This window comes from Ornithorhynchus anatinus, chromosome 2 (genome assembly GCF_004115215.2).
Source record: "Ornithorhynchus anatinus isolate Pmale09 chromosome 2, mOrnAna1.pri.v4, whole genome shotgun sequence".
Lineage (NCBI taxonomy): Eukaryota > Metazoa > Chordata > Mammalia > Monotremata > Ornithorhynchidae > Ornithorhynchus > Ornithorhynchus anatinus.
The window spans coordinates 10,982,756-11,008,819 of NC_041729.1; the positions used below are offsets into that span (position 1 = coordinate 10,982,756).

The 26,064-nt window shown below is 42.9% G+C and overlaps 1 protein-coding gene across 2 annotated transcripts in view; it reads right to left on the reverse strand.

Moving 5' to 3' along the window:
• The window catches only part of ADGRD1 (adhesion G protein-coupled receptor D1), a 367,284-nt gene that overhangs the window by 32,578 nt on the left and 308,642 nt on the right, over positions 1–26,064 (reverse strand). For both annotated transcript variants that reach the window (XM_029058449.2, XM_029058448.2), the window contains one exon: positions 14,794–14,885. In XM_029058449.2, coding sequence (XP_028914282.1) covers positions 14,794–14,885 — 92 coding nt within the window. The remainder of the gene's footprint in view (positions 1–14,793; positions 14,886–26,064) is intronic.

Genomic DNA, 26,064 nt, shown 5'->3' on the forward strand with positions numbered 1-26,064 from the left:
GAAAAAGGTCTGTTTTGCTCGAGAAATCTATGAGGAAATTTCATCATTTATTGACTGGATCTTGAACTTTGCAGCACCAAGAAAGTGACTATACTGAAACAAAGGAGATAATTTTTAAAAGGCTGAAAAAATTTTTTCTAATTATGCTGTAATTGCTTTCTTCCTGGCTGGTCGTGATAGCTATCATTTCTGGTTCACTAGCTTATGAAGTCGAGATTTTATATAAATGGTACTGATTTTTCCAACCCAGCAGACTATTTCAGAGGAGACAGTATGAAAGCATTCAGTACGAGTTGAACTTGGCAGTTTACGTAGAACGAGCTAATGGAACTCCATCTGAAGGAGAAATATGATGCAGAATAGAACAGACGGGAAAAAACGCCGGAACCTCCGAATCTGATTTCAAGTCACCATCCACTCTTGCACAAACAGCAAGAGCTCAGCCTTTTAGCAGTCACCCGCTAGCGTTCATTCTGTTTCCTTTATATACACTGAAATCACTGTAATTTAGCCTTGCAAAACAGCAGGCTGCATTTTCTAAGAACCACACTGTTTGAAACAAAACAGGAAAATGATCATATTCCACTAATATGGGGAGGAAATTCCATGAGGCAATAACTCTAAGCATCAAAGCCTGAGACTTGACAGCCAAATATCACTTTGCTGTAACTTCCCACGTGCCTAGTAAAAATGCTCTGCACCCAAGAAGTGCACAATTTATTTTGATTGTTCCAGTATCAGTTATTTTTATGTTTGTCTCTTCCATTAGACTGTCAGTTCCTTGTGGGCAAGGAACATCTCACTTCATCATTTTGTAGTTTCCAAAAGCTTAGTACAGTGCAGTAAACCAAGTGAGTATTTATTAAATGCTACTCTGACTCCTGCTCCTACTATTCAATAAATCGCAATAAAGGACATGTACGTTTGTTCACGTACAGTTTGTAGCACCTGAGAGAGTGAACCTTGGCCATGGAGGCCCAGGGCAAAGCTCAATGTTTTGACACACTCAATGGTGTCTGGGATGTGGGCCCAGCTTTGACCTTTTCAGGCCCAACACACACGGGCAACGGAGTCTTCTTTGAAATATGACAGTGATGAAGATGATCACGAATAGGAAGAGGACTAAAACAACTTTTGATTCTCTTTGACCTGATGCGAGGGAACAAACAGAAAAGGCCAAACGTGATCCAGGAAAATGTGATTTCCTGAACAGTAACCACTCAGTGACACTAAAGTTTTACAAGCACTGAAGCTGGTCTCAATTCCAGCTCTCAAATGCCTGGTCATAAGAAGTTGTAATCCTCACTGTGGAGTTTTGCCCTGGGTCTCCACGGCCAAGGTTCACCCTTTCAGATGCTACAAATTGCACATGGAGGTCTGAGAATTTCCACACCCCCATCGCTGGGTAAAGAGGCACCTGGTTGGTAGTACCAGTGTTATATCAGACAGGGGCAGAAAAGCCCAGTCCCTGATCATCCCAGCCCTATGCCCAGGGTAGTGGCCACAACTGATTCATGGCTGCTCTACATCTTGTATCCATACACACACACATATGGCTTAGTGGAGAGAGCATGGGCTTGGGAGTCAGAAGGACTTGGATTCTAATCCCGGCTCCACCACATGTCTGCTGGGTGACCCTGGGCAAGTCACTTCACTACTCTGGGCCTCAGTTACCTCATCTGTAAAATGGGGATCAGAGTGTGAGCTCCATATGGGACAGGGACTGTGCCCAACCTGAGTAACTTGTTTCTATCCCAGTGATTAGAACATTGCTTGGCACATGGTAAGTGCTTAACAAGTTCCATAATTATTATTATTTTAATTATGCACACACGCACACACACACACTTCCTGTTGCTCAACAAGACGTCACACCCTTCACCCTCTAAACTGTAAGCTCATCCTCTAGGCTGTAAGTTCATCATGGGTGGGGAATGTTTCCATTTATTGTAATATTATACTCTCCCAATCACTTAGTTCAGTACTCTGAACACAGTAAGTGCTCAAAAAATACGATTGCCTGACTGACTGACACAAGATATGCACACTTTTCTCAAAAACACAAAGGAGTAAAATCGTGGCTCAGTGGAAAGAGCCTGGGCTTTGGTGTCAGAGGTCATGGGTTCGACTTCCGGCTCTGCCACTTGTCAGCTGTGTGACTGTGGGCAAGTCACTTAACTTCTCTGTGCCTCAGTTACCTCATCTGTAAAATGGGGATTAACTGTGAGCCTCACGTGGGACAGCCTGATTACCCTGTATCTACCCCAGCGCTTAGAACAGTGCTCTGCACATAGTAAGCGCTTAACAAATACCAACATTATTATTACCAGAAAGCAACCTACTCATGGGTAGATACAGAGGAACTGGTCCAGAAGCCACACTTTAGTCCTCTGGACCAAGAACTCATACTCTACATTGTGAGCTCATTGTGGGCTGAGAATGTGTCTATTGTTCAATCAATCATATTTCCTGAGCTCTTATTGTGTGCAGGATACAGTATTAAGTACTCAGGAGAGTACAATACGACAATATGACAGACACATTCCCTGCCCACAATGAGCTTAGAGGCAGAGATGGACATTAATATCAATAAATAAATGAATTACAGATATGTACATAAGGGCTGTGGGTCTTAGAGGGTGATGGTGAATAAAGGAAAAAGGCAAGGTGATGCAGAAGGGAGTGGGAAAAGAGGAAATGAGAGCTTATTCGGGGAAGGCCTCTTGGAGGAGATGTGCCTTCAATAAGGCTTTGAAGGTGGAGAGAGTAATTGTTGGTCAGATATGTAAAGGGAGGGAGTTCCAGGCCAGAGGCAGAGTGTTAGGGAGAGGAGGTCTTCGGTCACTGAGAGAGAAGAGATTGAGTGATTAGGTGAGCATTAGAAGAGCTAGGTGTGCAGGCTGATTTGTAGTAGGAGAGTTGGGAGGTGAGTTGGGAGGGGGTAAGTTGATTGAGTTGTTTAAAGGTAATGACAAGGAATTTGTGTTTGATGTGGAAGTGGATGGGCAACCACTGGAGGTTCTTGAGGAGTGGGGAAACATGACCTGAACATTTAAAGTGGAAAAATGATCCAGTTGATACTGGAGTGGGGAGAGAGAGAAGGCAGGAAGGTCTGCAAGGAGGATGATACAATAATCAAAGTGGAATCGGATAAGTACATGGATGAATGCGGTAGCAGTTTGGATGGAGAGGTAAGGGTGGATTTTAGAGATGTTGCGGGGGTGGAATCGACAGGATTTAAGAATAGATTGAATATCAGGGTTGAATCAGGGAGAGTCAAGGAAGCAGCGTGGCTCAGTGGAAAGAGCCTGGGCTTCAGAGTCAGAGGTCATGGGTTCGACTCTCAGCTCTGCCACTTGTCAGCTATGTGACTGTGGGCGAGTCACAACTTCTCTGTGCCTCAGTTACCTCATCTGTAAAATGGGGATTAACTGTGAGCCTCACGTGGGACAACCTGATTACCCTGTGTCTACCCCAGCGCTTAGAACAGTGCTCTGCACATAGTAAGCGCTTAACAAATACCAACATTATTAAAACACCATGGTGATATGGCTTGTGAGACAGGAATTCTATTTGTGCTATCTACAGTAATGGGAAAGTTCATTCATTCATTCGATCATATTTATTTAGCGTTTACTGTGTGCAGAGCACTACACTAAGCACTTGGGAAGTACTGTTCAGCAACAGAGACAGTCCCTGCCCACAACGGGCTCATAGTCTAGAAGTGGCGAGACAGACATCAAAACAAGTAAACAGGCATCAGTAGCAATATTATAAATAAGAAAGGTTTGGGTGGGAAGATAAGAAGTTCTGTTTTGATCATGTTAAGTTTGAGGTGACAGCAGGACCTGTTGTTGGGTAGGGATTGTCTCTATTGCTGAATTGTACTTTCCAAGTGCTTAGTACAGTGCTCTTCACACAGTAATCACTCAATAAATATTAATGAATGAATGAAGTAGAGATGTCTTGAAAAGCAGGAGGAAATACGAGATTGCAGAGAAGGAGAGAGATCAGGGCTGGAGATGTACATTTGGGAATTATCTGCATAAAGGTGGTAGTTGAAGCCATGTGAGTGATTGAGTTCTCCAAGGGAGTATGTGAAGATGAAGAATAGTAGGGGACCCCAAAGTGAACCTTTAAGGATACCCACAGGTAAAGAATGGGAGGCAGAAAAAGAGCCCACCAAACAGACTGAGAATGAACATTCAAAGAGATAGGAGAACCAGTAGAGGACATTGTCAGTGAAGCTGAAGTAGGATAATGTTTCCATGAGAATGGGGTGGTCAACAGTGTCAAAGGTAGTTGAAAGGTCGAGGAGGATTAGGATAGAGTAGAGGCCATCTGATTTGATGAAAAATCATTTGTGTCCTTTGAGAGGGACATTTCTGTGGAGTGAAAGGAATGGAAGCTAGATTGGAGGAGGAGTCATTCAGTCAGTCAGTCAATTGTATTCACTGAGTGTTTACTGTGTACAAAGCACTACTATACTGTTTGGGAGAGTACAATATAACAACATAATGGACACATTCAATTTGGAGGATTAATTTCTGACGACAGGTGTAGACAAGCCACTCGAGGAGAGGATTTTGGCGAGGAAGGGTAGGAGGAAGATGGGGTGATAACTGGAGAGAGCCATGGGATCAAGGGAGGGTTTTTTTAGGATGGGGAAACATGAGCATGTCTGAAAGCAGTAGGGAAGAAGCCATTGGAGAGTGAACAGCTGAAGATGGAGGTCAGGGAGGGAAGAAAAGAGGGGGCAAGTGTTTTGATAAGGTGTGAATGGATGGGGTAAATGCACAGATGGAGGGAGGGAGTAATTGAAAGAAAGCAGGAGATCTCCTCTTGAAATACTTCAAGGAAGGATGGGAGAGTTGAAGAAGGGGCAAGAGGAGGGAGGGAATGGAGAGGAGCCGAGGATTTTTGGGAGATCACACATAGTTCTCTGCCAAGTTCTTAGTACTGTGCTCTGCAGACAGTAAGCGCTCATAAATACTAGTGATTGATTGATGGTATGGTCAACTTCCCTTCCTAGTCTGGGGGTCAGAGTCACCGCTAGAATTACCACCACTGCATAACTCAGGGGTATCAGTAGCCGTTGGGCTGGGAGAAGGTCTCCCTGACCCGCATCTCCTTCTGGCAAAGACTTCTGCTTCTTAACCACCCTCCCACTGCAGTGGATTGTGCCTAGAAGCAATGCTATCCAGTCAGCAACCGATTCATTCCTGCCAGAGTCCCAAACCAACTAATTTGTTCCGACCCTCCCATGCCCCTCTAGGGATGATCCTGACTCTCCGTTTCCACCAAAAACCAAGGCAAAATAAACACAAACCTAAAAGATAGCCAGGTGGGGACCAGAGTTCTTCAGTCTTAGCAGGAAGTGAGACACCAGAAAATAGGAATTAGAAATGAGGTTAGTAGACCAGGTGGGGAATGATCACACTGTAACTTGCAGGCCCTAAAAAAATAACTTTTACATGGCTGGTTTAGCATTTCGGGTGGACTAATGTCAAGAATGTGGAATTATTTTCTTGAGTCAGTTCCTGAATTCATCTAGTGGCTAACTTCATCTCTCCAAAAGACCAAAAGTTACACATTTGCTAATCCAACCCTAGAGAGAATATAATTTATTTAATGATATTTATTTAAATGTCTGTCTTCCCCTCTGATTTGTAAACTCTTTGAGGGCATGGATCATGTCTACTCACTCTACTGTAAGCTTGTCATGGGCAGGGAATGTGTCTACCAACTTTGGTGCAATGTATTCTCCCGAGTGCTTAGCTCAGTGTGATGCATTCAGCAAGCCCTCAATAAATACCACTGGTTGATTGATTGATTGTACTCTACCAAGTGATTATTATTGTGTTTGACACATAGAAAGCTCTCTATCAATGCCACTGATGGATTGATTGAGTCCCAGGCCAAAGGGAGCCCCAAATCTGAAGTCAAAGAGATAAGGAAGCTCAGACTTCGGTTTTACAGTATAAACACTTCTTGTCTAGCCACATAATTGAAAAATCATTTAAAATGTTCTACGCCCACAATTAAGAGTGACTCAAGTAATTAAATTTGGAGTGGACTGTGCACTAAAGATTGCCATCGATATAAGATGACTGAGGGTTTCATTTTAGATTCCTGGGAGAGAAGCCACATCCATCTTAAAAATAAATGTGCATAGGAATCTTGTGAGACTATATTATCCTGGTGACTTTGCCATTCAAAGAACTGACAGAAACCAGGGAGTGAGAAGAGAGAACTGAAATTCGACTTCTGGTTGGATATGGGAAATGCTACTGTGAGACCCCAAGCTCTCTGATTTCCCAGGTGTCGGTCAAATGTTGAACTTCACAGCATAGTCCATCATTAAAAATGCTTTCTTTGAGAATCCTGTTGCATTCAGTAATTTTCATTTTAACAGGTGGCATGCTTGAAATGTCTCTCTCCCTCTCCGTTTCCTGCCATTAACCCTCATTCCCAGTGTTTGCACTTGCCGAACTATCTGGGGCCACATGTGACTCTTCCAGGTTTTTTTTTTCTATCAAGCCCTTAACCTTCCACAGATGTCACAATGTCACACACTGGCAGCCATTCCACCACAGTGACTCAGAAACACATGTCATCCCCAAAGAAGCACCTGCACCTCTTACAGTGACAAGTATTTCTAAGTGGAAAATTTGCACTGGACATATCTAAATTAAAGTACATATTTGAAATGAAGCTTCTGATGTGACAAACCTAGCAAATGAAAATACAGTCTGGGGCAGATTCTGAAGTTGGCTTCACTTTCAGCATTTCCCCCCATTAATAGGGTGTAGGCCTGCAGGTGTCCAACTGTCCTGATACAAACACTTGCAATTACTGTGAGCCTCATATGGGACAACCTGATTACCCTGTATCTACTCCAGCGCTTAGAACAGTGCTCTGCACATAATAAGCGCTTAACAAATACCAACATTATTATTATTACCCCTTGGGACAGTGGGCATTTACATCTGGGCTTGTGGAGCCAGACTGTACCCGGAAAATAAAAACTACCATTAGACAAATCCTTGCATACCAGAGTCTTACTGACCAGGAATAGCCAAACATATACTTGGAAGTCAGAAATCCAAGTTCAAACATCAACAGAATTTGGGTCAAACCCTTCTATCCCCTTCCAATTTAGAATTAGTTTAGGGATTGATTTGGGGCCTCGGATTTAGGATTAGGGCTTTGGCAATTGGTCTCAGTTATTTTTGGTGTTTCGATTATTCCAATCAATCTGATATTTCCTGAGTGCTTTTTTTCTTTTTTTATGGTATTTAAGTGCTTAGTATGTACCAGGCACCGTACTAAATGCTGGGGTAGACACAGGCTAATCAGGTTGGACCCAGTCTATGTCTCACATTGGGCTCACAACCAATCCCCATTTTACAGATGAGGTAACTGAGGCACAGGGAAGTTGTCATTTGTCAAAGTCACCCAACAGACAACTGGCAGAGCCAGAATTAGAACGCAGGTCCTACTGACTTCCTGGCCTGTGCTCTATCCACCAGGCCTCTGTGAGAAGCAGTGTGGCGTAGTAGAAAGTATACAGGCCCGTATGTCAGGAAACACGGGTCCTAATCCCTTTTCCACCAACGGCCTAAAATTTAAACTTAAGTAAATTATAACTTCTCCATGCCCCAGTTCCCTCATCTGCAAAATGGGCAATAAATAGCAGTTCTCTGTTGACCTTAGACTGCAAGCCCCATCTAGGATTGGGAGTTTGTCTGATCTGCTTTATACCGCACCTTCCCCAACACTTACTACATTGCTTGGCACATAGTAAGCCCTTAACACCACAGGCAACCAATCAATCAGACAATGGTATTCTCTGAGTGCTCCCTGTGTGCAGAGCACTATACTAAACAATTGGGAGAGTACAGTGAAGTAAATAGACATGATTCTTTAACTTTGGAGATAATGCATTGATCGGTGCATTGATTTTCAGAAAGTTTTGAAAATCAGCCTCCTGCCACTGAACGTTCAGACAGCACCTGAGACTTCACCACAGCAGTGGTCAAAGAACTGTGGATTCCTGATGATTTCCTGGCAGGCCCTTTATTAAAGGAGGGAGTCATATGAAGCACATTGTAACCTTCAGCAATTTCTCCCACACTGAATGAACCTGTTGACCCCAGAAGTACTCAGACGTTCTTGGTGACTGAAGCTTTTATAAAATGCGCCAGAATTTATTGCCTTGATCTGATTTCCATTTTGCTCCATGTCACTGTTTCACTCTGCTAACCTGTTGGCACACTGTAAATCATCACCTCGTCATCCGTCAGTCCAAACCCGGGTCTCGCCTACACCCTCAAGCTAAATTGATTAAGAATATTGCTTCCACAAGTGGGAGGTGAATCTGCACTGCTGGCTCTTGAAAACTTTTCAACGAGAACAGCTCACATTACCTAAAGTTAAAGCGATTCAGACTTTACGATTAGCCAGTGCAAAGGCATGGAGCTTGATAAATCCAGACCGACTGGAAGAGTTGTCCTAAATTCCCTGGGCCTAGCATCATTTTGAATGGCCTTTCTAGGGCTTAATGTGTACCAAACTCTGTCCTAAGTGCTAGGGCAGATACAATATAATCATCCTCTCCCACATCAGGTTCGCAGTCTAAGCGGGAGGGAGAGTGGGTATTTTATCCTCCTTTTTTGGATGAGGAAACTGAGGCACAGAGAAGTTAGATGACTTGCCCAAGGGTCCTGGGCAGGCTAGTGGCAGAATGGGTGCTCTAGAAACTTAATCTCCTGATTCTGAGTCCCAGGCCCTTTCCATCAGGACACACTGTACTTCTTCTCTTCATGATCCATGATTTGTTTCACCTGAGCCGCAGAGACCTAGGCTGCAGGAAGCTTAACACCAAACACTGAAATGCCAAGGCATTACTACAGAGGTGCCATTTTAGTACTCAAAAAACAATAAGGGGGACAAATAGGTCTTAACTCATGCGAGCATCCTAATTATAGACACACAGAGCTAATGACTCAAGCCTATGGAAATGTCGGTGAGCAGCTCAGGGAAGGAAAAAGTCTTGAGGTCTATAATCAATCAATTGATCAATCAATGGCATTTATTGAGCACTTAATGTGAGCTGAGCTTTGGGTAGGGATTGTCTCTTTTGCCAAATTATACTTTCCAAGCACCTAGTACAGTGCTCTGCACACAGTAAGCGCTCAATAAATACGATTGAATGAATGAATGAATAAGTACTCGGGGGAATATAACATCATAGAGCTGGTTGACATGTTCCATACCCACAAGGATTTTACAATCTAGAGGAAATGTAGAATGTAGCAGCTTCAGAGCAACTTAGACTGAGGCTGAACTCTTGGGTTTCTGGAGTGTGAACAAGCAAGGAAACTGTAAGCTCTAGACTTAAGATCCTCCTCTAGACTGTAAGCTTCTTGTGGTCAGGAAACATGTCCACTAACTCTGTTGTACTGTACTGTCAGGCATTTAGTACAGTACTCTGCACACACTAAACACTTGCTAAATATCACTGATTGATAAAGGGGACAAGGAAATAGAAAGTAAGGAGAGGGGTGAAGAAATGACCTGCATGATAGTAGATGGTACAGGAAAAGATGCTACCTCTCCCTTTTCTAGACAAAATGCAGGTCCCTTACATGACCTCAACCCCACTCAGGTGGTGATACTCTAAGGTTAGTTAATCCCAAGGGATAATTTGTTGCTAACATCCCAAGGCATGCTTCTAAAAGTGACACCTAATAATAATCATAATAGCATTTAAGTGCTTATTATGTGCCAAGCACTGTTCTTAGCATGGGGAGGTTCAAAGTAATCAGTTTGTCCCATGTGAGGCTCACAGTCTTAATCCCCATTTTACAGATGAGGTAACTGAGGCACAGAGAAGTGAAGTGACTTGCCCAAAGTCACACGGCTAATAAATGGCGGAGCCATGACCGCTGACTCCAAAGCCTGTACTATGTCCACTGAGCCACGATGTAATTAGTACATGTAATATATATATGTGTCCATCTCTGGGTGGACAGCAGCTTCTGTGATTGCTTCACTGACTGTCCAGGGGTTCATCTTAATATCTGTACATTTGTCTTTGTGGTGTTTATTTGGAATGTCAGTGGTGGTACCTGTCTCTTGCATCCTTGTGAAACACGGTTTTTTGGATAACTGCCTTCTCATTTCAAAGCTACCTCCACTGGACACCAGTAGAAATATCACTAGGTCTGTAAGCTCCTAGAGGGCAGAGATCATGGCTATTCGTTCCATTGTATTCTCCTAAACACTAAGTACTTTGTTCTTCACAGTCAGTGCTCAATTCATACTACTGATTGATTCATTCATTCAATAGTATTTATTGAGTGCTTACTATGTGCAGAGCACTGTACTAAGCCCTTGGAATGTACAATTTAACAACAGATAGAGACAATCCCTGCCCATTGACAGGCTCAAAGTCTAATCAGGGGAGACAGACAGACAAAAACAATAACAATAAATAGAATCAAGGGGATGTATAGCTCATTAACAAAAGATAAAGGGTAATAAAAATATATACAAAGGAGTGATGAGCATAGTACTGGGGGAGGGGAAGGGAGAGGGGGAGGGGCAGAGGGAAAGGGGGGGAAAAGGGGGCTTAGCTGGGGGAGGTGAAGGAGGGGGGCAGAGAGGCAGCAGAGGGAGCATAGGGAAAAGGGGAAGCTCACTCTGGGAAGGCCTCCTGGAGGAGGTGAGCTCTCAGTAGGGCTTTGAAGAGGGGAAGATAATTAGTTTGGCAGAGGTGAGGAGGGAGGGCATTCCAGGACAGCGGGAGGATGTGGGCCAGGGGTCGATGGCGGGATAGCCGAGAACAGGGACGGTGAGGTGGTGGGCGGCAGAGGAGCAGAGCCTACGGGGTGGGCAGTAAAAAGAGAGAAGGAAGGAGAGGTAGGAGGGGGCGAGATGATGGAGAGCCTTGAAGCCTAGAGTGAGAAGTTTTTGTTTCGTGTGGAGGTTGACAGGCAACCACTGGAGGTTTTTAAGAAGGGGAGTGACATGCCCAGAGCGTTTCTGCAGGAAGATGAGCCGGGCAGAGGAATGAAGAATAGACTGGAGTGGGGAGAGACAGGAGGAAGGGAGATCAGAGGGAAGGCTGACACAATAATCCAGCCGGGATATTATGAGAGCCTGTACCAGTAAGACAGCCGTTTGGGTGGAGAGGAAAGGGCAGATCTTGGTGATATTATAAAGGTGAGACCGGCAGGTCTTGGTGACAGATTGGATGTGTGGGGTGAATGAGAGAGCCAAGTCAAGGATGACACCAAGGTTGAGGGCTTGAGAGACAGGAAGGATGGTCGTACCATCCACAGTGATAAGGAAGTCAGGAAGAGGACAGGGCTTGGGAGGGAAGATGAGTTCAGTTTTGGACATGTTGAGTTTTAGGTGGCGAGCAGACATCCAGGTAGAGACATCCTGGAGGCAGGAGGAGATACGAGCCTGAAGGGAGGGGGAGAGGACAGGGGCAGAGATGTAGATCTGTGTGTCTTCTGCATAGAGATGATAGTTGAAGCCGTGACAGCAAATGAGTTCACCGAGGGAGTGAGTGTAGATGGAGAACAGAAGAGGGCCAAGAACTGACCCTTGAAGAACTCCTACAGTTAGAGGATGGGAGGGGGAGGAGGAGCCTGAGAAGGAGACCGAGAATGAATGGCCAGAAAGATAAGAGGAGAACCAGGAGAGGACGGAGTCCGTGAAGCCAAGGTAAGATAAGGTGTGGAGGAGACGGGGATGGTCGACAGTGTCAAAGGCAGCTGAGAGGTTAAGGAGGATTAGTATAGAGTAGGAGCCGTCGGATTTGGCAAGCAGGAGGTCATAGGTCACCTTTGAGAGAGCAGTCTCGGTAGAGTGGAGGGGACAAGCCAGATTGGAGGGCGTCCGGGAGAGAATGGGAGTTAAGGAATTCTAGGCAGTGAGTGTAGACGACTCGTTCTAGGAGCTTGGAAAGGAAGGGTAGTAAGGAGATAGAGTGATAACTGGAAGGGGAAGTGGGGTTGAGAGAGGGTTTTTTTTAGGATGGGGGAGACATCTCAATCAGTCCAGAAGCAACATGGCCTAGAGGAAAGAGGAAACCTCTCTATTGCAGTTTCCTCACTTGTACAGTGGGGATTAAATACCTGTTGTCCCTTCCCCTTAGAAGTTGGGCCCCATTTGAGACAGGAACTTTACCTGCTAAGATTTTTTTGTATCTACCTCAGAGCTTATTCCAGTGCTTCCATATAGTAAGGACTATCAAATCCTCCATTATTATTGTTATCCTAAGCTTTTTTTTTTTTTACTTTCCCCCTGCTAAATCCGTAAGAAAAACTTCCATTGTTCCTGCTCTCACCAACCATATGTCACTCCACCAGCTGGTTCTAGAAGTCAGAAGGGCCCAGCCAGTTTCTCCCTGCTTGCCATTCTGCAAGTTTTGAGTTCATTACAGAATAATTATCTTATAGATTTTTCTGCAGACATATTTACTGTTTTTCCTTTCACTTCAGATGAGATATTGCATAACTAAAGTAACTTTAATTATGCAAACAGCAGAAAGTCACTGGCACTTAAAATCTCCAACTCAGTTCCTCAACTTGAAAATGAACGTATGCGCCAACAAAGTCTGATTTGCTGTAGTAAAATCTGCCTGATTTGGGAAACTCTCTAACAAGGACTCCCTGGTCTCTACAAACTACAGAAGGCAAGGGTCATGGATCACACAGACCCTTTGGAATATTGATGACTTAGTAGTATTAAGCGCTTTCTGGGTGCAAACCACTCTACTAAGCACAGAGAGAGAATACACAGGTGGGAATTAAACAGTCAATCATATTTATTGAGTGCTTTCTGAAAGAGCACTGTACTAAGTGCTTTAGAGACTGCAATGGAACAATAGACACATTCCTTGCCCACAATTCAATCGTATTTCTTGAGCGCTTAGTATGTGCAGAGCACTGTACTAAGTGCTTACACATGAACTTATAGTCTAAGGGAATCCTTGTTCCTCGGGGAGGCTCACGATCTAAGGCTTAGTGGAGAAGCGGCATGGCTTAGTGGAAATAATAATAATAATAATAATAATGGCATTTGTTAAGCGTTTACTATGTGTCAAGCACTGTTCTTCAATCAGATAATCAGATAGTCCCTTGTGGGGCTCACATTGTTTAATCCCCATTTTACAGGTGAGGTAACTGAGGCACAGAGAAGTTTAGTGAATTGCCCAAGGTCACACAACAGATGAGTGGTAGAGCTGGGATTAGAACCCACATACTCTGACTCTCAAGCCCATGCTCTTTCCACTAAGCCACGCTGCTTGGGAGGGGGGATGAATAAAGGGAGCAAGTTGGGGCCGGGGGGAGGTGCAGAAGGGAATGGGAGAAGAGGAAAGGAGGGCTTAGTCAGGGGAAGGCCTTTTGGAGGACATATGCCTTCAATAAGACTTTGAAGAGGGGAGAGAACTAAGCACTTGGAAGAGGGCTTAAGTACCCTATAACAGATTTGACACAGTACTGAATAATGGAACAAACTGAGTCAAAGTGAAACTCCCTTCCTTCTAAGAGATCACATTTATAGACCCAAACTGACAAGGGCTGGGTAGCTGACCAAATGTAGGCAAGAGAGCTAAATGAAATAAAGACCTGGTGTCTGTGTAAATAATCCTTCAGGAGCCATAAGCAAACCCTTAAATCCATTAGCTTTTTCTTAGCTTATATCTGCACTTCGACTGAATCGGAGCTGTCACCACACGGTACCTGACAGCTTCAGGTGGAGGAGTGTCTTAGGGAAGGGGTCTGTCTGTCTTGCTTTGCCTCCGAGGGCTCGACGAGGCTAAATCAGCAAATGGATCGAGGGAGATTTATAGAGCCAACCTTCCTGTGAAGAAAGGCTTACTTTGCTTGATTAATATGAGGTCTCTGAAGCTTACGTGGCAACCAGGCAGCACTCTCCTAATGAAAATGTGCTCATTTTAGTGACCATCTGGTCCTCCCCAACAATGAACGGATAATGAGAAGCAGTGCGGTAAGAGCAGAGGCCTGGGAGTCAGAGGACCTGGGTTCTAACCCCTGCTCCGCCTCTTGTCTGCTATGTGACCTTGGGCAAATCACCTAACTTCTCTATGCCTCAGTTACCTCATCTGTAAAATGGGGATTTAGAGTCTGAGCCCCATGAGGGGGACAAGGACTGTTTCCAAGCTGATTATCTTGTATCTCCCCCAGTCACATAGTAAGCACTTAACAAATACCCATTGAAAAACATAATGAACGAGCCAGCAATGTTTCCCTCTGTTTGGAAGCTGGAGGCTTGGGAAATGAAAATCAATCGAGTGAGCAGTGGCAGCCATTTTGGCCTCAGCTCCCCTTTGATAGACTCAGAGATCACAATAATAATGATAATAATAATAATAGTCAAAATGGCATTCCTTAAGCGCTTACTATGTGCCAAGCACCATACTAAGTGCTGGGGTGGATACAAATTAATCAGGTTAGACATGGTCCCTGTCTCATATGGGGTTCACAGTTTTAATCCCCATTTAACAGATGCGTTCACCAAGACATAGAGAAGTTAAGTGACTTCATGAAGGTCACACAGCAGACAAGTGGCAGAGCTGGAACTAGAATCCAGGTCCTTCTGACTTCCTGGCCTCGGGCTCTATCCCCTTGGCCACCCTGCTTCTCTAAGATGTTGAAGACTGGTTACTCTAGATGCTTACTAGACATTTAGATCCAACATTTTCTCTCATCTCCAGGATGCAGAATGGACATACAGTGTCAGGTGACTTACTTGAAAGCATTAGCTTCTCCGTGCACTTTATAGTTGTCTGCACTTATTCTGGAGATGACCCTGGTTACAGCAACAAGAATGCCAATGTTCACCTGCCCAAAGAGAACACATAATGGAATGGGATGAGAAGTTAGCGAGAAGAACAAACCATAGCTCAGTTTCTGTCTGTGACTTTACCAACTGCACAAGACTCAAATTTCAAGACTTTTAGATTCTGTAAAAACGTCACTTGTTAGGGGATTTGTTGTGGGAAGTTTTCAGTTTAATGAACTCTGCACATCCAGAGGCCCAGGAGAGTTGGCAAAAACCAATGGCAAAAAACCCTGGGGAAAAAGAACATCTGTCCTATGGCCCAGGTCCTCTAGACTGTAAGCTCGTTGTGGGCAGGGAATGTGTCTGTTACATTGCTGTGTTGTATTCTCCCAAGAGGTTAGTTCACTGCCCTGCACAATAAATACTCAATAAGTGCTCAATAAATATGATTAATTGATTGATTGAGCTTATTTATGATTGTAGCGAATTCATCTGCTGTCCAGTGAGAACATATCCACAGAGGACAGGGAATGAAACCCGTAAAATAAAGGATGCATTTAGCATCGTTCCTTAAGTGCTGGAACTTCCAAGTTGGGATAAGGAGCAGTGCATATGTTAGACTCCCTCCACATTAGCTTTCTCATAATGACCAGGAGAAATAATTCACCTAAGGCCTTGAATACTCACATACCTCCACCATAGCATTTATGTACGTATCTTTATATTCTATTGCTTCCTCCTACCTGTCATTTATTTTAGCGTCTTTCTCCTCTGCTAATTTGTAAGTTCCTTGAGGACAGGGAGCATGACTACTTAGTGTGTTTACTTACAGTAGACATGTTTACTTGTCCTAAAAAGTGCTTAGAATAGTGCTCTGCACAGAATGAGCCCTCAATATGTACTACTGATTGGGGGAGGGACAAGCTCTACCCAGGAAGATAGGTTCATACTATAGAGTGTGGTGAATGCTGACAACCTACACAGAGTCTGAAGTGGAAAAAATATTTTCTCTATATCTACAAATTAAAATTTTATTTTAAAATTAAAATTAGAGGTGAATTCAAGTATTGGATTCTAAAGCTCATTTCCATCAAAATTTACCAAAGGCACTTGAGCCTTGTGGCTTCTGATGAAAACACACATTCATTTAATCATATTTACTGATTACTGTGTGCAGAACACTGTACTAAGCGCTTGGAAAGTACAATTCAGCAACAAATAGAGACAAACCCTGCCCACAGTGCGCACATAGTCTAGAAGGGGAGAGGGAGGCATCAAAACAAGTAAACAGGCATCAGTAGCATCAATATAAATAAATAGAATTATAGATATATATATACATTATTAATATAAATAAATAGAATTAGAAATATGTACATATATTCATAGGTGCTGTGGAAGGCAGGGAAGTAGATCAAAGGGCGTGAGCCAGAGCAATGGGGAAGAGAGGGGGAGCAGATGAAAAGGGCACTTAGTCTGGGAAGGCCTCAGTATGAATGTATCCAGTTATCCAATTGGGAATATGATCATTCTTGGAATTTCTGTTTCTCTCCTGAATTAGGAATTTGACCTCCCACCTGGTGTATTTTTTTTACTTCTGTTTGTAAAGAATAGAATGTTATAGGTCCATTCGCTGTTCTTGCTGTCAACCCTAACACAGTCTGATGTATTTGACCCAGAGAGCAGCCTCTTAGAAAATGTGAAGAGAAAATGAAGCTCCTATTAGAACATCACTTATTCCCCCAACCCCAACATAGATTTGGAAAGCAGCATGGCTTACAGGATAGACCATGGGCCTGGGAGTCCGAAGGACCTGGGTTCTAATTCCGCCTCTGCCGCTTGTCTGCTGTGTAAGCTTGGGCAAGTCACTTCACTTCCCTATGCCTCAGTTACCTCATCTGTAAAATGGGGATTAAGACTGTGATTTCCATGTGGGATAGGGTCTGTGTCCAACCTGATTAATTTGTATCTACTCCAGCATTTAGAACAGCGCCTAAAACATAGTAAGTGTTAACAGATATCATTAAGGAAAAAAGAAGACATTTGAGAAAAAGAACCAAATTCTCCAACTTTGAAAAACTAAGCATGAGCAGAAATCATTCTGGATACATGTGTCTGTAAATTAAGGGGAAATATTTCACCTGGCTTCCTGTTCATATGCCTGCTGTGTGACTTCAGGCAACTCACTTATCTTAGTGCTTCAAGTTCTTCATCTGTAAATTATATTTAAATCTTTTAAATACCTGTTTTTCCTCATCTTTATGCTGTAAGCTCCCATGTCGAACAGGGACTGTGTCCAACTGATTATCTTGTCTCCACCCCAGTACTTAGCATAGTGCCTGGTACAAAGTAAGTATTTAACAAATACCGCTATTGTTATTATTGCTTTATCATTCATTCAATGGTATTTATTGAGCGCTTACTGTGTGCAGAGCACTGTACTAAGTGCTTGGAATGTACAATTCTATTATCACTGTCATTGTTATTAGTATTATTCAAATGATCATCTTTAAAGACTCTAAAAGGGTCAGAAAAACCTACAGGAGAACAAGTCTTCCTTTTGAAACCCACTTTAGGAGGGCTAGGAAATGTTCTGACCTAGGACTGAGAAAACTTGTTAAGGACGGGGAGGTGTGTGTGTGTGTGTGTGTATACACATGTGTGATATGTGTTCATATACACAACCCCTCCTAATTCTTCATCATTCACCCAATCAACAGTATTGAGCATTTACTGCTTGCAGAACCCTATACAATATATTTGATAGACAGCCCACAAACAGCTTACAATTTAGAGAGGGAAATGGACATTAAGATAAATTACAGACAGGGAAATGGCAGAGTATAAGGATGTGTATATAAGTGCTGTAGGGACAGAGTAGGGTGATTATTGAATGCATTAGGGGTACAGATCCAAGGGCCCAAAGAATACAAAAGGGAGAGTAAGAAGGGAGAAGAAGGGCTTACTCAGGGAAAAACTCTTGGAGGACATGTGATTTTAGGCAGGGTTTGCAGTTGGGGAGAGTGGTGGTCTGTCAGATATTAAGTGGGAGGGAGTTCATTCATTCATTCAGTAGTATTTATTGAGTGCTTACTATGTACAGAGCACTGTACTAAGCACTTGGAATGTACAAATTGGCAACAGATAGAGACAGTCCCTACCCTTTGACGGGCTTACAGCCTAATTGGGGGAGACAGGCAGACAAGAACAATGGCAATAAATAGAGTCAAGGGGAAGAACATCTCATAAAAACAATGGCAAATAAATAGAATCAGGGTGATGAACATCTCATTAAACAAAATAAACAAAATAAATAGGGTGATGAAGATATATACAGTTGAGTGGACGAGTACAGTGCTGAGGGGGTTGGACGTGAGAGGGGGAGGAGGAGAGGGAAAGTGGGGAGAAGAGGGTTTAGCTGCGGAGAGGTGAAGGGCGGGGTAGAGGGAAAAGGGGGGAGCTCAGTCTGGGAAGGCCTCTTGGAGGAGGTGAGCTTTAAGTAGGGATTTGAAGAGGGGAAGAGAATTAGATTGATGGAGGTGAGGAGGGAGGGCATTCCAAGACCGCGGGAGGACGTGGCCCAGGGGTTGACGGCGGGATAGGCGAGACCGAGGGATGGTGAGGAGGTGGGTGGCAGAGGAGCGGAGCGTGCGGGGTGGGCAGTAGAAAGAGAGAAGGGAGGAGAGGTAGGAAGGGGCAAGGGGATGGAGAGCCTTGAAGCCTAGAGTGAGGAGTTTTTGTTTGGAGCGGAGGTTGATAGGCAACCACTGGAGGTGTTTAAGAAGGGGAGTGACATGCCCAGAACGTTTTTGCAGGAAGATGAACCGGGCAGCGGAGTAAAGAATAGACTGGAGCAGGGCGGGAGAGGAGGAAGGGAGATCAGAGAGTTCCAGGCCAGGGGGAGGGAGTTCCAGGCCAGAAGGAGAATGTGGGCAAGGGGTCAGCGCCCAGGTAAAAGAGATCAATTTAGAGGAAGTAGGTTGGCTTTAGAGGAGTAAAGTGTGTATGGTGGGTTGTAGTAAGAGATCAGTGAGGTAAGATTGGAGGGGGATACCTGACTGAGTGCCTTAAAGCCAATAAAACGGAGTTTGTGTTTGATGCAGAATTAGATGGGCAACCACCGGGAGTTCGTGTAGAGTGGGGAGACCTGAACTGAACTGAAAAATGATCTGGATAGCTGAGTGAAGTAAGGACTTGAGTAAGGAGAGTCGGAAGACAGAGAAGTCAGTGAGGAGAGTGATGCAGTCATCAAGGTGGGAAAGGATGAATGGTTGGATCAGCATGGTAGAAGTTAGGATGGAGAGGAAAGGGTGGATTCTAGAGATGGTCTGAAGGAAGTACCAACAAGATTTAGTAAGAGGTCTTTTCCCAACTAAGTCCTTATTCCCTCTTCTCCCACGCTTTTTATGATACCCTCGCACTAGGATTTGCATCCTTTTATTCACCCCTCCCTCAGCACCATAGCACTTATGTACATATCCATAATTTAATTTATGATTTATATTAGTGTCTCTATTCCTCTCTGGACTTTGAACTCAATGTAGGCATGGGACTTGCCTACCAACTCTGTTATGATGTACTCTCCCAAGCACTTAATACAGTGTTATGCACACAGAAAGCACTCAGTAAATGAGATTGATTGCTAACAGACTTGAATATTTGCACTGAATGAGAGAGATGAGTTGAGGATAATGCCAAGGTTACAGGATTGTGAGACAATAGCACTTATTGAATGCTTACGCCATGAGAGCCCTGTTGTAAGAGGTTAGGAAAGTTCACTGGAATTAGAAGAAGTGATCTTTGCTCTCAAAGAGCTTATGTTCCAAAGCCTAAATTATTCTGGAAAAGGAAGTAAAGGCACAACGTTTAAACCAGTCCTATTTTGCTAGGGGAAGGCAGGTTTGGCTTTGAAGTTAGCCCCAAGTGAAATATACATAAAATGGAAAGAACTCCCTGCCAGAATATTGAGACATGATCTCCATTCAAGGAGGGAATCAAGAACTGCTCTCCATTGTCTCCAGAGCCATAGATGAAGAAAAAGAGGAAAGTTTTACCATTCAAATCAGCCCTTTCAAAAGGAATATTCCTTGTCCAAAGACTTAGATTAAATGAAAATGAAAAAAGGGAAAAAAAAACCCCTTTATCCTTACTTCTGGGAGTAAACTGGTCAGATGGAAGTAAGCCTGCTCTAAAATCAGACATTTAGCACAGATATAAGGACAAGGACAAACAAGGTGAAGAGGAAACTCACAGAGGGAGGAATAAAAAAGACGTAGCTACAACTGCCTGGTTATCTGGTTAACCTGGTTACCTTTAATCCAGCTTTGGACAAACCCCTAGATTCTAGCACATCAATCAATTCATCAGTGGTATTTATTGAGCACTTACTATGTGCAGAGCTCTGTACTAAGCATTTAATCAGTCATTGGTATCTATTGAGTGCTTACTGCATGCAATGCACTGTACTAAAAGGTTGGGAAAGTTCCATATAATGGTGCTGCTAGTCTTGATTCCCACCGAGAATGAGATTATGGTCCATGGAGTTTACAGTCTCTTAAAACCTTACAGCACATAAAAATTCATCACCCTGTATTTACATATATATAAACAAATATATATTTAACAAATATATATTTAAAATACCTACATATGTACATTTTCTAAATACATATAAACAGGGAGTTATTTATATGATGCATATATATGTATATATAATGTAATGTTGGTATTTGTTAAGCGCTTACTATGTGCAGAGCACTGTTCTAAGCACTGGGGTAGACACGGGAATCAGGTTGTCCCACGTGGGGCTCACAGTCTTAATCCCCATTTTACAGATGAGGTAACTGAGGCACAGAGAAGTTAAGTGACTTGCCCACAGTCACACAGCTGACAAGTGGCAGATCCGGGATTCGAACCCATGATCTCTGACTCCAAAGCCCGTGCTCTTTCCACTGAGCCACATATATATATATATATCATTTATATATATTTAGTTTGACCATTATAGTTGTAAAATGTTTATATTGGTATTCATGGTTAGAATGTGAACTCCCTGTGGGCAGGGAATGTGTCATTCATTATTTTGCCCCCAAAATGCTGCAGCTACCCCCCATTTTAAATACAACATTATCTACTTAGTAGTTGCTGCCATGCTTTAGCTCTGAGGCTCACTCCCCACACAGGGAGACTGAGAGACTACACAGAAAGTACTACAAAGTCTTTTTGGGAAAATGAAATGCACAATTTTGCTAAAATGCTTAATTGGGCTAAAATGAACATAAAAATGCTGTGATTCATAAAAAAATTGAACGCACACAATTAATTTTAGTCCTCTGTCTTTAAATCCTGGAATGAAGTGGTTTGATCAGATTGAATGCTTGCATTACGTGCTGCTACAATTGATTGGTCACTGCCTTCTTGCTGAGCATCTGTGGTTTCTCCAGTGCTGCCTGCTTAGAGTTTTTCCAAGCACATCCCCCTTCAGCCTTGTTAGTGTGCTTGCGTTCACAATGACGTTATGAAAGCAGGCACACTGACATGGAGCAACCAATTTCCTCTCGCTCTGTAATTTTACCATGAGATTACTCAACCCTGAATCATCTAGAATCTTAGTATATCCAAACTAAAAGCAGGGTTCGATGTATCTACCTCAGTGTCTGATGCACTCATTTGATACTTCATATTTGAGGCCTTTCTTGGTGAGTATTTCCATATTATATTACCAATCTATAATGATTTAGGAATTATATCATCTGTAAATTAAAATCAGTCAATCAATCCAGAGAAACAGCATGGCCTAGTGGAAAGCATATGGGTTTGGGAGTCAGAGGACCTGGGTTCTAATCCCAGCTCCACCACTTGTCTGCCGTGTGACCTTGAGCAGTTCACTTCACTTCTTTGGGTTTCAGTTTCCTCATCTGTAAAATGGGGATAAGATGGTGAGCCCCTTGTGGGACAGGGATTGTGTCCAACCCAATTATCTTGTAGCTACCCCAGTAACTGGCACATAATAGGCACTTCACAAATACCACAATTATTATTATTATTATTATTATATTTATTGATCACTTACTGTGAGCAAAGCACACAGTAAATATAGTGAATGTTTCAGCAAATATCTTCCTTTGGAAACTGCTGAAAACTATTTTATGCCAGATGTCAAAAAATTATTAATAAATCAATTCAATAAATGCCTTCTAATCAATCAGTTGTATTTATTGAGTGCTTGCTATTTGCAGAGTACTGTACTAAGTGCTTGGGTGTTCCCTGCCAATGATGAGTTTACAATCTAGTTTAGTTTCCAATTATAATAAAAATAATAATTAATAATTGTGGTATTTGTTAAGGACTTATTGTGTACTAAGAACTGTTCTAAGCCTTGGGTTAGGTTCAAGATTATCAGGTCAGATATATTCACATGGGACTCAGTCTAAGAAGGAGGGGGAACAGGTAATTAAAACCTATTTTACAGCTGAGGAAACTGAGACACAGACAAGTTAAGTGACTTGCCCAAAGTCACCCAGCAGGCAAGTAGCAGAGGCAGGATTAGAATACAGGACCTGTGATTCCCAGGCCCACCCTTTTTCCACTAGGCACCATAATTGCCTCCATCCTTTGCAAATTGAAACATTAATGAAACGAGACACTCATATCCAATCTGTTCAAACTGGATGGAAACACTTTCATTTTTTTCCCCAAATATCTTATCTAAAATGACTTTTGATCCTTCTAGGAAGGAACCTATTTACTGATATAACTTGAACTTTTTATGGCTCTTGACTTTTTCTTTCTCCCAGATGAAATCACACTGCAGTGTGATGGAGATGCAAGAGTAAGAGTTGTTGCCGCAGATGCAAGATTGTGAAAGCTGGGTGTTCGGTTTATTCTGTGACACCGAACTTCAGTATTTCTCTACTCATTTTATGACAGGACTCTCTGGCAGTACGTTAATAAAGTTCTCCTTCTGGTGGCACTTGACTTAAACAGCAAAGCACACAGAGGAAAATGTGAATGGAAACACTGTATAAAATTAGCGGAGGTTGGGCTTGGAGAATTGGTGGCTTTACAGTATTTCTTTATTGATCATGCCCGAGGGTTTTCCTTTATATTCCTTCATTTGAAATGAAATCGACTGCAAATGCTAATGCTAAGACTTTTCTTTTGGCCAGAAAAGGCCCACAGGGGCATGCACAAGTATGTCTGAGAGCTAAACGTGGCCTGGTGAATATTGTATTGAACAGAGACTTTGTGAAGCCATGATTGTCTAGCTCCTTATGCTTTAAGAGACTCAGAGGACACTTGTAGGTGCAGGATATTTTCTGAGAGGGGAGTGGAGAAGAGACTGAGTAATACATACCATTAACTATGACTGCATGAGAAAGCCTGCTGCTTGAAGATAATCTTTTCACAGGAAAAAAAAAAAGATTTTGAATCTCAATTTGGCCCAGAGCAAGCCACAAGCTAAGTGCCCCCTGAATGGTCATGGGGATTGTGCAGTAGAGAGGAGATAGATGTTAGGAATCTGTGCCACATCTTCAATCCCACCTCAAAATGTAAGCCTGGTCACGTGATGACCACATATCATTTCAGGCACTCCATCCTTCCAGCCCTATCTTTTTGACTTTGGGGACACTCAGGACCTTCTCCAAAATCCAGGAATGATGAGGACAGGGTAAAAAGACAGGGAAAAACCAGCAGAATCCTTGGGTGTCCTGGGATGGGCAGGGTTGTTTAGAAAGGGTTATTATTGTTGCTTATTATCATTATCACTATTATATTTGTTAAGCACTTACTACATGCCAAGCACCGTACAAAGTGCTAGGGTAGATACAAGATAATCAGGTCAGATTTAGTTATTTCCCACATGGGGCTCTCAGTCTAGGTAGGAGGAGAAATGGTATTTATTCCCCATTTTATAAATGAGGAAAGTGAGGCACAAAGAAGTTAAGTGACTTGCCCAAGGTCACACAACAAGCAAATGGTGGAGCTAGGACTAGACACCAGGTTCTCTGACTTCCAGGCCCGGGCTCTTTCCACTGGGTCATCCTGCTTCTTCAGAAAAAGGGTTCCTCCGGGACAACTAGGAAGCTCTAATCCCAAACCCAAACCACCCCACCTGCACAAAACCAAACTCCTTGAATCATCACAAAAAGCACTGGCAGAAAAATCCTCTTTTCCCTAGCCTTTTAACAAGTCACATACGATTAGTGCTATCACAAGACCCAGGCAAATTCCCTAGAATCTTTCAGCTTGTCAGTATGTAAGCTCATTATGGGCAGAGAATGTGTCTGCTAATCCTGTTGAATTGCATTTTCCCAAGCACTGAGTATAGTTCTCTGATCATAGCAAACACTCCAGGTAAACCATTGACTGATTGATTGATTGATGTTTCCCTTATCTAGATTCAGCCTCTGCCTTTGTGGGCTTGAGAGGAAATTCAGTATTTGGCTCTTGCTTAAACGGGAGGTTGGCCTGTGGTGGTTAAATATGTTTTACAATTCTTTGCGGTTTGTGCAATTTACCTTTAGATCATCTCTGAATTCACAACCAGCGCCCCCAAAGAAGAACATTTACAGAAGCAAAATGGCTGTGATTCCCCAAGGGGAAGAGTTCTAGACTTTGGATATCCATAACAACATGGCATGGGGCTGCAGATCTGGTCCCAAAATACTGAAGACCCCTGGAAATGAGCCTCTGAGAAATAAGGGGCACATCATATCCGAAAGGTAGCACTTTAAAAGGGAAATGATGTCATTAGTGTGTGCAGGATTTTCCTCCTTACTTTGATTAATTTTCTGCCAATCTGTTCAGAATCTCCAGTGTTGCACATTAGCGTGGAAATACAGATGTTTCATGTTCAGCAGGCTTGCAGTAATTCTACTCTACACACAGAAGAAGAGAGGCAGCAGATGGCAAATAACAAGGGGAACTTCCTATCAAATAGGAGAGGCAGCGTTACCTGGAGAAGCAGGTAGAGCACAAGCCTGAGAGGCTTTGCCACTAGCTTGTTGTGTGACACTGGGCAAGTTACTCAAATTATTTGTGCCTCAGTTACTTCATCTGTAAAATGGAGATTAAAACTGTGAACGTCATGTGGGACTTGACTGTGTCCAACCTGATTAGCTTCTATCTACCCCGGTGCTTAGTACAGTGCCTGGCACTTAAATAAACCCTTAAAAAAATACCTCAGAAAAAAATAGCTCCAAAATGTCCCACTTTCCAGGTAAGTTGAACTCCAATTATATGAGTGAAACATATTATATGAGGGACATAGATTGCGTTCAACCTGATTTGCTTGTAACCACCCCAGGGCTTAGTATGGTGCCTGCCACATAGTAAGCGCTTAACAAATACCATAATTATTATTATAATTATCATTATTATTATATGATTATTCACCCAAGTTTGTACTGAACAGTCCAGTTTCCGGTTAGTCTATTTCAGAAAAGGTATCAGATGCCTTTTTGGCAATATTTTTAGTTTCCACACCTCGGACTCCCCCTGTCTGGGGTCCTGCCACTGAATTCCTTGACTTGGATGTGGTGTGTGTACGTGTATATATTAATAATAATAATAATAACAATGGCATTTTTAAGCTCTATGTGCCAAGCACTGTTCTAAGCACTGAGGTAGATGAAAGGTAATCAGGTTGTCCCAGGTGGGGCTCACAGCCTTCACCCCATTTTACGGATGAGGGAACTGAGGCACAGAGAAGTTAAGTGACTTGCTCAAAGTCACACAGCTGACAAGTGGCAGAGTTTGGGCAGACTTTCTCAAAATGTTCTGCTCGATGTTATTCCAATACACTACGGGCCAAGCAGAACACAAAGAATGTCACTCCTATGCATCTGACTGTCTGGTATGCTCAAGTGCCATCATAGGATACCATAGAGCTATTATCATCAGTGATAATTACTGAGCACTTACTATGTGCAGAGCACTCTACTAAGGGCTTGGGAGAGTACAATACAAGAGTTGACAGACACGTTCCCTGCCTGTAATGAGCTTACGGTTTAGAGGGGGAGACACATTAATGTAAATAAATGGTACACAATTAATAGATATGCACTTAAGTGCCGTGGGGTTGAGGGTGGGGCAAATATCAAATGTCTAAAGTTCACAGATCCAATAGATGATGCAGAAGACATTGGTAATGACATTAATGATGGAATTTATGAAGCTTTTATTTTGCTCCAAGCTTCTTGGGAGGGGACTGAAATTTAACATTTGTCCCTTGTC